At 39.7% G+C, this 12964-nt stretch overlaps 1 protein-coding gene across 3 annotated transcripts in view; it reads right to left on the reverse strand.

The window, feature by feature from the left end:
- Positions 1 to 2416: 2416 nt before the first annotated feature.
- Positions 2417 to 12964, reverse strand: part of LOC105467532 (golgin A5) — a 46072-nt gene continuing 35524 nt past the window's right edge. For 2 of the 3 annotated variants that reach the window (XM_011717184.2, XM_011717183.2), the window contains exons 10-13: positions 8768 to 8993; positions 6944 to 7049; positions 5196 to 5259; positions 2417 to 2880 (exon numbers count right to left, since the gene is read on the reverse strand). In XM_011717184.2, the coding sequence (XP_011715486.2) occupies positions 2800 to 2880; positions 5196 to 5259; positions 6944 to 7049; positions 8768 to 8993 (477 nt within the window). In that variant the 3' untranslated portion in view covers positions 2417 to 2799. The remainder of the gene's footprint in view (positions 2881 to 5195; positions 5260 to 6943; positions 7050 to 8767; positions 8994 to 12964) is intronic. The other variant, XM_011717186.2, reaches the window with a different exon arrangement.

A 12964-nucleotide genomic window follows, 5' to 3' on the forward strand; every position in this document is an offset into this window, starting at 1 on the left:
CGGAAGCACGCTGTCAAACTATTTCCAAAGGCAAGAATGTGTAAAGACTGAACGAAGGACTTAGAGACAGCTCAACAAAAGCCAGGAGGACATCCACGGAGATGGAAAGTCTGGCAATACCTGATGATGAAGCATGTGCTGTTTCTGTTTGAAGTTTGTAACCTGGTTTTAATCATTTTCCAGAAGTATTTCCAAATCAGAAGAGAGGGGAAAAAATACCAAACCTTTAAAATACATTAACAAGGCCAGGCGTGGTGGCTCACTCCTGTAATCCCAGCACTTTTGGAGGTCGAGGTGGGCAGATCACCTGAGGTCAGGAGTTGGAGACCAACCTGGCCAACATGGTAAAACCCCAGCTCTACTAAAAATACAAAAATTAGCTGGGCGTGGTGGCACATGCCTATAATCCCAGCTACTCGCGAGAATGAGGCAGGAGAATCGCTTGAACCCAGGAGGTGGAAGGTGCAGTGAGCCAAGATCGTAACACTGCACTCCAGCCTAGATAATGTGGGGCTCTGTCTCAAAAATAATAAAAAATAAAATAAAACAAAATAAAATAAAATATAAAATAAATTAAATAAATAAAATAGAATAGAATAGAATAAAATAAAATAAAATATATTCACAAGACTAAACTGTTACTCTATTCTGTTTGAGAGCAGCCCTGACTTAACAGCTTAGACAGTAATGGGCTACCACACCTGAGTAAGACTGTGCCATAAGTCCTAGACAGACTTAGTCATGTGCCTGTACCTCCAATCCCAACATCTGCTTTCATATGATGGGGAACTTGCTGCATTTTTCACCCATGCCAAGTTGGAAAAAAAGGCCCAAACATACTTAAGATGACCTTTAAAACTTCATTTTCTGATGAAAAATAAGAAACATACACATCTAATAGTGTACCAGAACTTCTGAAGAATTTATAGGGCTCCTATGTCAATTAAAGTCATGATGGAGACACATTTAAAGAGTAGAAACTTCAGTCAGGCTTTCAGTGAAGCACCAAGCAGACTGCTCCCAAGATGTTCCCCCTGATAGGAAGGACTAAGCCCTTGCTCAGCCCAAGATCCACATATATTAATTACTTATGAAGAGAGTAGCCGGGTGACAGAACGACTTAAGAATTCAGACATGTACAGTGGCTTACGCTTGTAATTCCCACACCTTAGGAGGCCGAGGTGGGAGGACTGCTTGAGGCCAGGAGTTTGAGACCAATCTGGGTAACATAGTGAGACCCTATCTCTACAAAAAAAAAAAAAGAAAGAAAGAAAGAAAAAAAATAATGAGCCAAGCGTGGTGGTGCATGCCTGTAGTCACAATTCCTTTTGAGGCTGAGGTGGGAGGACTGCCTAAGCCTAGGAGTTTGCGGCTGCAGTGAGCTATGATGGTGCCCCTGCACTCTACCCTGGGGGCCACAGTAAGACCCCATTTCTAAAAATTAAAAAAAAAAAAGAGAAAGTTTAAATCAAGTTGGAGGATGTATAGATATAAAAATTAATTCAACATGGATCATAAACTTAAATGGAAAACCTAAAAGCATAAAATTTCTAGATGAAATGATAGGAGAAAATCTTCGTAACCTTGGGTTAGGCAAAGGTTTCTGTGATAGGAAGACAAAGTATGAACAAGAAAATTATAAAACTGTCAAATTGGACACCTCAAAATTTAAAACTGCTCTTTGCTGGGTGTGGTAGCTCAAGCCTGTAATCCCAGCTACTCAGAAGCCTAAGGCCGGGGGATCACTTGAGTCCAAGAGTTCGAGGCTGCAGCTAGCTATGATTGTGCCACTGAACTCCAGCCTTGGTGACAGAGTAAGACTCTGTCTCTTTAAAAAATAAAAAGAATTCAGACATGTAGATGAAAGTCAAAACAGATAATACATTGGACCCAATGTAAAAGAGACAACACAATGGACATTTTCAAACAAAACGTCTCATTTTGAAGAATATCTCTGCACTAGAGTACCTTAAAAAAGCACAGGTTGCTAAGGCAGATTTGATACCTAAATGCTACAAGCAGGGGTTATGAGTATCATGAGCTAACCCAATGTATAGGCTGGAGAAAAGGAAAAAGGGAGGAGGAAGTCAATGAGTGAGTGAGTAAGAATCCAAGAAAGACAGCACAAGGAGATAGAAAGGGGAAGACAGGAGCGTCCACTGGAAAGAAGTGGCAAACACTAAGAATTACTAACAAGTGACTTCAGCTACTTTCTTTCTGGTTCTATACACTAAAGTCCACCTGGAAAGGTCTTGTTTAATGGGGATGAAAAACCATTATTTTAGAAAAGAAAAATGTGCATTTTTCTTTTATTTATGTATTTATAAAAAGATTTACACCAATCAGGCCTATAACATGTAAAAAGTAAATCTCTCTTTGCAAAGTTAAATATATGAAAATCCAAAAGCAGACTGAATTATCAAAAAAGAAAACTTTTTATTTTTGTCACTAAATACAATTAGTTTCCCTGATTATAACCCATAATCAATGTCACCTAACATACAGATGGTCTGTACAGAGATAAACAACCCCAGCAGCTTTCTCTACATATATATTAGGACCACTGAACTCAGAAAAAGCAGAGCTGAGCTTGTTAAATTATTGTGTTTTAGAAACTCTTACCATTTAAAGGAAATAGGAAGATTTAGGTAGAATACTTGTATAATAACTTAAAAAGTTAAAAGCTTATAGTGATAAAATAATCTTGTGCACTGTTCTCAGAAATTTTAGGCAACTGGCCTTCTTGCAGATCCCAAGTCTACAAAAAGACAACCAATCACTGCAACAACTGGGCTTGGTTCATTTGCCATATGGTTGGTCGTGGTGCATTTCTGGTGTATAAGTCAACAGAACAATCATGACCCAGAGGTGGAGCAAAGCCTAGAGAAAGAAAAAGCAATTTGTGGATTAGCCAATAAACCAATCTTTACCAAAGGCCCACTGTACACCGAGGGCAGGCATTATGTCTTACCTGCCTCAGTATCCCCTATGGGACACATGAAGGAATGAATGAAAGAAACAACTAAATGAGCTCAGTGCAATGGAGGGTAATAAAGACTTGCTACTCTTACAGAATTCAGTTGAGAGGAGTAAGCCCTGAACTTTAACACATTCACAATATGCATGTGTATGCAAAATAATCAATCAGGTGATTATAATGCAGAGTGATTAAAACTGCTAGATACACGTGAAGTTGGTTAGAAAACATTTTTAGAACAGTTATAGTCGGTATTTTGAAAGAGAGTTTAACCAATGTTTGGTGAAGAAGAGATGGGAAAATATTCTAGACAGGAATAATGTGTCAGGTTTCAGAGGCTGACATAGGGCCCAGAACACGATCCACAGTGACAAATTTAATTCCCTCACGGCAGTACTGAAATGATACAAGATTCCACTCGTTCTTGTCGCCCAGGCTGGACTACAAAGCCTCACCACTTTGTGGTGTGCCAGAAATCACATCTCCTGGGCACTACCTCATGACAGTGCCTGTGTTACTCATAATCACTAACACCTGGGAAATCAACCCCTCTGGGGCACATTCTGAATGCTTTCTGATAGCATTCAATTTTTTTGTACTCCCCACGCTTTTCTTTTTAAAAACTTGTTATTATGCTAGGTGCAGTGGCTCATGCCTGTAATCTCAGCACTTTGGGAGGCTGCGGCGGGCAGATCACTTGAGGTCAGGAGTTTGAGATCAGCTTGGCCAACAGAGTGAAAACCCATCTCCTAAATACACAAAAATTGCCAACATAGTGAAAACTCATCTCCTAAACATACAAAAATTCTCTGGGTGCAGTGGCGCGTGCCTGTAGCCCCAGCTACTCAGGAAGCTGAGGCAGGAGCATCGCTTGAACCCGGGAGGCGGAGATTGCAGTGAGCCAAGATCATGCCACTGCACTCCAGCCTGGGTGACAGAGCAAGACTCAGTCTCAGAACACAAAACAAAACAAAACAAAAATACAAAACCTGTTATTTAAAGGAATAACTCTTCCCTCTAGTGGATCACAGAGAAATTTCTTTTTAAAGAAAAGAAATTTCATTTCATTTTAAAGAAGTTTCTTTTCAAGAAAACAGCCCATCTTAATTCAACCCAACTACTTTTAGACATACCCACTCCAAATAGTAGCCTTCTTAGGCACACAGTACATGCGAAATGGCATCCAAACTACCATAACCATTTTACTAGAGGCAAGAAATCTGGGAGAAAGTAAATCAACCTTGAGGCTCTTTTAGAAAATAAAGCAAAACCCATGAAAACAATTAAAGCAACTGTACAACATCAAGATAAAAAACTGTTTTGTATTCAAATTGTTTTTATCATTAGAAGGGCTTTAAAATGGAGGTAACTATTAGACTGCATTTAATTTCATTTCATTTGTAGGAAGAGTCTTTGAGGAATTTATATTCTAGACATAATGAATTGTCAATTTATACTCTACCAAAAGAAATCTTAATTACTAAAACTGAGTTCTCTCTTTCCAAACTGTCTGCTGGCTGGGTGCAGTGGCGCATGCCTGTAGTCCCAGCACTTTGGAAGGCCAAGGTGGAGGATCACTTGAGCCCAGAAGTTTGAGACCATCCTGGGCAACATGGTGAAACCCTATCTCTACAAAAAATACAAAACTTAGCTGGACGTGGTGGTGCACGCCTGCAGTCCCAGCTACTTAGGAGGCAAAGGTGGGAGGATGGCTTGAGCCTGGGAGGTAGAGGCAGCAGTAAGCCAAGATCGCACCACTGCACTCCAGCCTTGGCACAAGAGCCAGACCCTGTTTCAAAAAAAAAATTGATTGCTAAAACATCAATAAGATCAGCAGCCAAAAAAAAAAAAAAAAAAAAGGCCGGGCGCGGTGGCTCAAGCCTGTAATCCCAGCACTTTGGGAGGCCGAGATGGGCGGATCACGAGGTCAGGAGATCGAGACCATCCTGGCGAACACGGTGAAACCCCGTCTCTACTAAAAAATACAAAAAACTAGCCGGGCGAGGAGGCGGGCGCCTGTAGTCCCAGCTACACGGGAGGCTGAGGCAGGAGAATGGCGTGAACCCGGGAGGCGGAGCTTGCAGTGAGCTGAGATCCAGCCACTGCACTCCAGCCTGGGCGACTGAGTGAGACTCCGTCTCAAAAAAAAAAAAAAACAAAAAAAAAAAACTAGTTAAAAATCAAATGCAGCATTGTTTATTCAAACAAGTTTACTTACCATATATATAATTACAAAAACTCGCGCTATGGGGTATCTTCGGAGAAAAATTCCCAGGCGAATACTGTGCAGACACAGGTATGGAGGAGAGAGGAGAGAGAAGAAGAGAGTCACACTCAAAACAAATCTTCCTCTGGCAATATCTAATGATGCTGATAAATTTCACTCATTTAAACTATGTGGCTACCACAGAAGAATAATTTTTATAGCAGATTGTTAAATGATTACTTGAAATAGTAATATAGAAATGTCACAGAAATAGTAATATAGAAATAGTAATATAGAAATGATAAAATGCCCTTATCATTATTTGGGGCTTGGCTGTTAAAACTTCAGCACAGGTATTTCTCTTAATTCTAGGGCCACAATTGTAGGAGGCAAACTTGATCCCTCTCTAAATCTTCGTTTTTTTTTTTTTTTTTGAGACAGAGTTTCACTCTTGTCGCCCAGGCTGGAGTGCAATGGCACGATCTCTGCCCACTGCAACCTCCGCTTCCTGGGTTCAAGCAATTCTCCAGCCTCAGCCTCCCGAGTAGCTGGGATTACAGGCATGCCGCTATTACCACACCTGGCTAATTTTTTTGTATTTTTAGTAGAGACAAGGTTTCACCATGTTGGCCAGGCTGCTCTCAAACTCCTGACCTCAGGTGATCCACCTGCCTCAGCCTCCCAAAGTGGTGGGATTATAGACGTGAGCGACCGCACCCAGTCTAAATCTTTTTTAGTGGAATTAAAGAAGTTACGAAAGATAAGGTGGGTGCCAACTATGTGACTGGGGAAAGAAAGAGTTTGGTTGGCATTAACCTGTAAATAGCAATCTAGAAGCTTTTGCACAGATACATGCTTCTAAAAGGTACAAAACTATAAAAACTCATGCATTTGAATAAATAGTGTGGAAGCAATATACTGTCCAGACCTATTATGCCTCTGCAACATTTTTTCCCTATCAAAACAGGTACATGTAGAAGCAAATACCCCTTTTTCTGCTTCTTTCATTGCCACTAGCACAATGTCTTGCACACAGGTTCTCAAACAACTATGTATGTTGAACAAATGAATAGTTGAACTAGATGTGCTTGATTTGGAGATAATGGCTGTGGCACCCTATTTCTGAGGCTTCAGTCATCTTGGTATATCATTCTTCTTATTTTTAATACAACAGCTCAATTCTGACACAAAAAGGTATAAAAAGATTATGCCATAATTCATTAAAACTTTTCATTATAAACACTACAAAGAAAAAAGGCACAGTAGGTTATTTAGACAAGAACCTTATCAAGGCTATATGTAAACTATTAAAGTATTTTTTTTGATAAGGCAGATGTCTGCTAATATAAAAACTTACATATAAACATAAATTTTGTTATCTATATAAAATATATAATACCATGATTACTGTTCAGTTATATATAATAGCATCTTTTATTCTAATCACATGATAAAATCCTGGGATAAACCATTCAAATGGATACTTTTACATGAAGCAGAGGCTTTCTCAATAAAATCTAATGAAGTTTTTAAAAATAGAACTTATTATAGAAAGAAGAGACACAAGTCAGGGTTAATCATCTTCAATAAAATGTAGGCATTGGCAGCCCCTTGACATAATTTCTTGACACTGAAATCTCATGAAAGGAGTAAGTCACTTTAAATATAGACTCTGCCTGATGGGAGTCACTGTGATTGAAGCCCTGAAAAACATAAAAACAGCTGATGGTCCATCACTCATCCCTACTGGCTGTGCTTACCTAAACTGATCGATTGAACTAGCAGCTTTGCGAACTTTTCCGTACATTCCTGCCAGATTAGTTTCTGTGTCATTAAAAAGAACAGGAACATTTCGCAGACGAGTGCCTGTTTAAATAAAAAAATAAATTAGTGTACTGACATAAAAATTAACTAAGACAATTATAATAGGAAATACACTGGATTACATGTGGAAGAAATTTTCAAGGGCAACTTTCTAAGCATCACCCCAAAGTAGATGAAACTATAAAGAAAGGACAGGTAAATCTGATGACATAAACGTTTAAACGTCCGTATCCACAACAAGAAAATTTTTTTAAATAAGAAAATGATTTTAGCAAAAATTAAGAAATTTACAAATACTAAGTGTTAATGGGCCCTCTGTTCCTGTGCGAGGAGGAGTGAGGCCAGGTGGTCTCTCCATGAAGCAGAGGACTCCCAAATGTGTACTCCAGCCCAGAGGCTTCATCCCCTGCCAGACTCATCCAACTGCCTATTCACTTCCATCTGGATGTCTAACAGGCACCCCAAAGCCTGCCTGACACTACAATTTGGAGTTCTTGCCTTAGCTGTCAACCTGCCTCAGCTGCCATTTCCCTGTCTCAGGACATCACAATTCCAATCCTTCCATCTGCTCAGGCCAAAACCCTGGACTCCTTTCTCTCAAACTCTGTATCTGATCTGCCAGCATATTCTGTCAGCTCACCTTTAAAATAAATTCTCAGTCCACCCTCACAATCCCACTCAGTTCTAGACTACCATCTCTCACATGGATTACTGCAATGGCTACCCACCCACCTCTGGCCTCCTCTCGCCCTGTCTCCCTGATTCCACTTTTAGCCCTTTGCAGTCTATTCTTGATACAGTAGTCAGAGGCAGCCTATTAAAGTGCAAGTCAGATCGGTCCCCCCTCTCAAGATCCTTCAATGGCTTCCTACCTCATTCAGAGTAAACGTCCCCATATGGGCCTTAACAGCCTACTCCAAGCTCTCTGGATTCATCTTACACAAGTGTCATCTCCACTCAGTCTACAGAGGCCCTAGCCTCCTTGTTGTTCCTGAAACATGCCAGGAACATGCCTGCCTCAGGGCCTTTGTGCCTGCTCTTTCTGCCTGGAAAAGTTTTTTTCTATGCCTCCTCATTGTTCACTATCTTACCTCTTTTGGGACTTTAAAGCAGTGAAACTTTTCAGTGAGGTCTTCCCTGCCCACCCTATTTAAATTACAATGCCATCCCCATACCTGGCACCCAGTATCTCTTAAACAATTTTTTTTTGTTAAAAGAAATAACTTAAAGCCAAAGAACTGAGAAATTTGCTGAATGACAATTTGTAGACTTTATGAAGTTCCAAGATTAAAAATCTGATCTGTTGATGCTTATACTATCTTACACATTATTTTTTATTACATATGTTGGGAATCTATAGATTTCTTTATTAAAATTATAGAGCACAGATATGGTTATGTGCACCAGGTATTAGCTCTAATACTCGTAATTATTTACTGGAAGATTATTAAAGCAAATCTTGTTTCAAGTGTCCTGAAAGCTCCTCTCTACTGAACTCCTCGCCTTATCAGCATCATCTTCTTAAGTATCTCAGACATTTCAATATAATTATCAATCCTCAGACTATTTTCCCCAAGTCTAATACCAGTGAGGAATATTAACTAGTCCATTATCTGGTTCACTAACAACAATACTAAATAGTGCATGGAAAATTGAGCCCTTCATTGGATGAACTTTCTTTCAAATAAAAATGGTCTTTCTGTAATTTTTCAAAACCATGTTTGAATGAAATATTCTTTTGAGATTCCTTTTATGGTTACCTTCACCATTGTCAATTCCAGACATATTAATCGAGGACCCATTACTACTACTTCCAGAGGTGGAGTTCATCTGCTGTTCGAGGCGCTCCAGTTGAAAGACCAGCGAGTTCTTTTCTGTGCTGAGACTCTCCAGCATGGTCTGTTTCTGGATGAGAGTCTCTGTTAGCTGGTGGAGTCGATTTTCTAATTCAGACTGACTGCTATTGCTTAAAGTTTTATTGGTAAGCTGAAAGAGAAAGTGTTCACAAAATTGTTACATAAAATGAAAGTCCTATAATACAGAAATCACACTACCACATTTTCATAGGTAAACTGTGGCATTCATGGATTTCTCTAAACTCTATACTGACTCAATGTCTACAGAAGTGATTTTCAAAAACAGTGGGGTCATGAAATCAATTTGGTGGGTCAAAATCGGCATCTAAAAAAATGCAACAGAATAGAATGGGACATATTCTGATATTTATGTAACACATAGTATATAAAAGTGTAATTTTGTGAAACTCCTGTTTCGGTTTTGCACATGTAAGTGCATGTGAGTATTGAGACAGGATGTAAACTGTATTTCTTACTGAGGCAACACAGTCAAAATATTTCAAAGCATGGGTTTAGAGGACACAATCCATACTTTTCAATGGGGATTCAAAAGCCTCCATCATTCAACAGTTATGGTGCAGTGCAAAGATCACACTCTGAGGTTTTCATCTCTGCTCTGCAATTTTCAAGCTATTTGACTTCGGGTAAATTGCTGTACTTCTCTGAATCTGTTTCCTCATCTGTACATGAAGATGACAGCACCTGTTGCACATGGTATTTAGGGACAGTAAATGATAGTTATCCTAGGAGGCTCTGGTTGAAAGTTGGTACTTAACGACTTCCTTCGTTACATGTTCTATCTGGTAGTGTCTATGTCTGTCACCATCTCCCTCTACTCTCATCCAGCCTCTGCTTTGCCGGCCACGTTTCCTCTATTTGGAAACAGTCCTCTTCTCTTACCTAGGCTCCACCTGCCTTTCTTTCTTATAAATCCCTTACAGCACTCCCCACAAATTCAGCACACCACAACAAATAACTACCAGATGGAATTATATTGAATATAAACTAAGATTTACTACTTAAAAAAGAATGCTCCATTTTAATATTGCACTGTGATCCCCTAATCAACATACTTCATACTCTTTATTGAAGTCCTCTCCAATCACTCTAGCCCAGGTTAATCTTAGCCTTCTTGGTAAGTGTCTTGGTATTTATCAGTCACTCCGATAACGCTGTTTTATGGGAGTCAATTTTGCCTCCTCAATGAAACTGTAAGTCAGCTTCATGTGGGTAAGAATCATTGTCTACATCAATACAGGTTTGAAAAAAGTTTGATCTAAGTTTAAAACCCCAGCTCTGACATTTCCTAGCTACAATATCTTGGGAAAGCTATTAAATCTGAGCCTGTTTCCTTGTTCATGGATACGATGCTTACTTAAATTAACATATAAAACACCTAACATGCTACCTGTCATATGGCAGGCACTTAAAAAATTAGCTTCCTTTCTTACGAATTCTTTACAACACTCCCCACAAATTAAGCACACCATAACAAATAACCAGATGGAATTTCAGTATAAACTAAAGTTTACTATTTTTAAAAGAATGCTCAATTTTAGGATTGTACTATGATCCCCTAATCAACATACTTCAAGATTTTTTAATCAAGGTAAAATCTATATAGTGAAATACCCAGGTATTAAGCATAAAATGAATTGTGACAAATGTTTGACGGTATAGCCAACATCCAGATCAAAACAAAGAATATTTCCATTACCCTAGACAACCACTATTCTGATTTCTATTACCAGAATTTAGTTTTGCCTGTTCTTGAATTTCTTATGAGTGGAATCACACAGTATGAATCCTTTTGCATATGGCTTAAAAAAAAAAAATTCATCTGAGTTGTGTTAGTTTGCCGAATGGTTTGCAATTTGTTTATCCATTAGGGGCTGATAGACATTTGGGTTGTTTCCAATTTGGGCTATTTATGAACAAGCATGTTATAAATATTCATGTACAAGTCTTCTTGTGGTCATACGTCTTCATTTACACTGGGTAAGTACCTGAGGTCACAGGTTAGATGTATGTTAGCCTTATCAGAAATAGCCAGTTTTCCAAAGTGGTTGTGCTGCTGTGCACTTCTACCAGCAGTGGGTGAGAGTTCCAGCTACACCACATCCTCACCAACACGTGCTACTGCCAATCTTTTCCATTTCAGCCATTCTAGTGGGTGTGTGGTAGTATACCTTAGTGATGACTCTGAGCACCTATTCACATGCTTATTTCATCATTCATATACAGGCACACCTCAGAGATAATATGGGTTTGGTCCACTGGAATAAAGTGAATATTGCAATAAAGTCAGTCACATGAATTTTTTGGTTTCTCAGTGCATATAAAAGTTATATTTAGGCCAGGTGTGGTGACTCATGTGTGTAATTCCAGCACTTTGGGAGGTCAAGGTAGGACTGCTTGAGTCCAGGAATTCAAAACCAGCTTGGGCAACATATTAAGACCCCACCTCTACAAAAATTTTACAAATTAGCCGAGTGTGGTGGCACATGCCTATAGTCCCAGCTCCTTGGGGGGCTGAGGTGGGAGGACCACTAGAGCCTGGGAGGTCGAGGCTGCAGTGAGCTGCCATCGCACCACTGCACTCCAGCCCAGGTGACAGAGCAGTATCCTGTCTCCAAAAAACAACAACAACAAAAAGCTGTATTTACAATATACTCTAGTGTATTAAGAGTGCAGTAGCATTATGTCTAAAATAACAATGTGCATATTTTAAATCAGGGATGTCCAATCTTTTGGCTTTCCTGGGCCACAGTGGAAGAATTATCTTGGGCCACACATAAAATACACTAACACTAATGATAGCTGATGAGCTAAAAAAAAAAAAAAATCACAAAAAAATCTCATAATGATTTAAGTTTACGAATTTGTGTTGGGCTGACTATGGGTCAGACAAGTTTGCTTTTTTTTTTTTTGAGATGGAGTTTCACTCTGCCGCCCAGGCTGGAGTGCGATGGTATGATCTTGGCTCACTGAAACCTCTGCCTCTTGGGTTCAAGCGATTCTCCTGCCTCAGCCTCCTGAGTAGCTGGGATTACAGGTGCCTGCCACCATGCCTGGCTAATTTTGTATTTTTAGTAGAGACGGGGTTTCACCATGCTGGTCAGGCTGGTCTTGAACTCCTGACCTCAGATGATCCACCCGCCTCAGCCTCCCAAAGTGCTGGGATTACAGGTGTGAACCACTACGCCCGGACCAAGCTTGCTTTAAATAAACACGCTAACCATCATTTGAGCCTTCAGTGAGTCCTAATCTTTTTGTTGATGGAGAGTCTTGCCTTGATGTTGATGGCTGCTGACTGATCAGAATGGTGGCTGCTGAAGGCTGGGGTGGATGTGGTAATTTCTTAAAATAAGATAACAACAAAGTTTGTCACATTGATGGATTCTTCCTTTCATGAAAGATTTCCCAGTAGCATGTAATGATGCTTGATAGCATTTTACTCACGGTAGAACTTCTTTCAAAACTGGAGTCAATCCTTTCAAACCCTGCCACTGCTTCATCAACTAAGTTAATGTAGTATTCTAAATTCTTTGCTGTCATTTCAACAATGTTCACAGGATCTTCACCAAAAGTGTATTCCATCTTAAGAAACCACTTTATTAGCTCATCAGTAAGAAGCAACTCGTCATCTGTTCAAATTGTATAATGAGATTGCAGCAATTTAGCCACATCTTCAGGCTCCATTTCTAATTCTAGTTCTCTGGCTATTTCTACCACATGTGCAATTACTTCCTTCAATGAAGTCTTGAACTCCTCAAAGCCATCCTTGAGGGTTGGAATCAGTTTCTTCCACACTCCTGTTAATGTTGATATTTTGGCCTCCTCCCATGAATCACAAATGTTCTTAATGGCATCTAGTGTAGTGAATCCTTTCCAGAAGGTTCTCAATTGACTGTGCCTCAAGATCCAATTGAGGAATCTATGGCAGTAATAGCCTTATAAAAAGTATGTCATAAGCGATAAGACTCATCAGGCACGGTGGCTCACTCCTGTAATCTAGGCACTCTGGGAGGCTGAGTGGGGAGGATTACTTGAGCCTAGGAGTTTGAGACCAGCCTGGGGAACATAGTGAGACCTAATTTC

The sequence above is a fragment of the Macaca nemestrina genome, chromosome 7 (genome assembly GCF_043159975.1).
Source record: "Macaca nemestrina isolate mMacNem1 chromosome 7, mMacNem.hap1, whole genome shotgun sequence".
In the NCBI taxonomy this organism is placed as follows: Eukaryota; Metazoa; Chordata; class Mammalia; order Primates; family Cercopithecidae; genus Macaca; species Macaca nemestrina.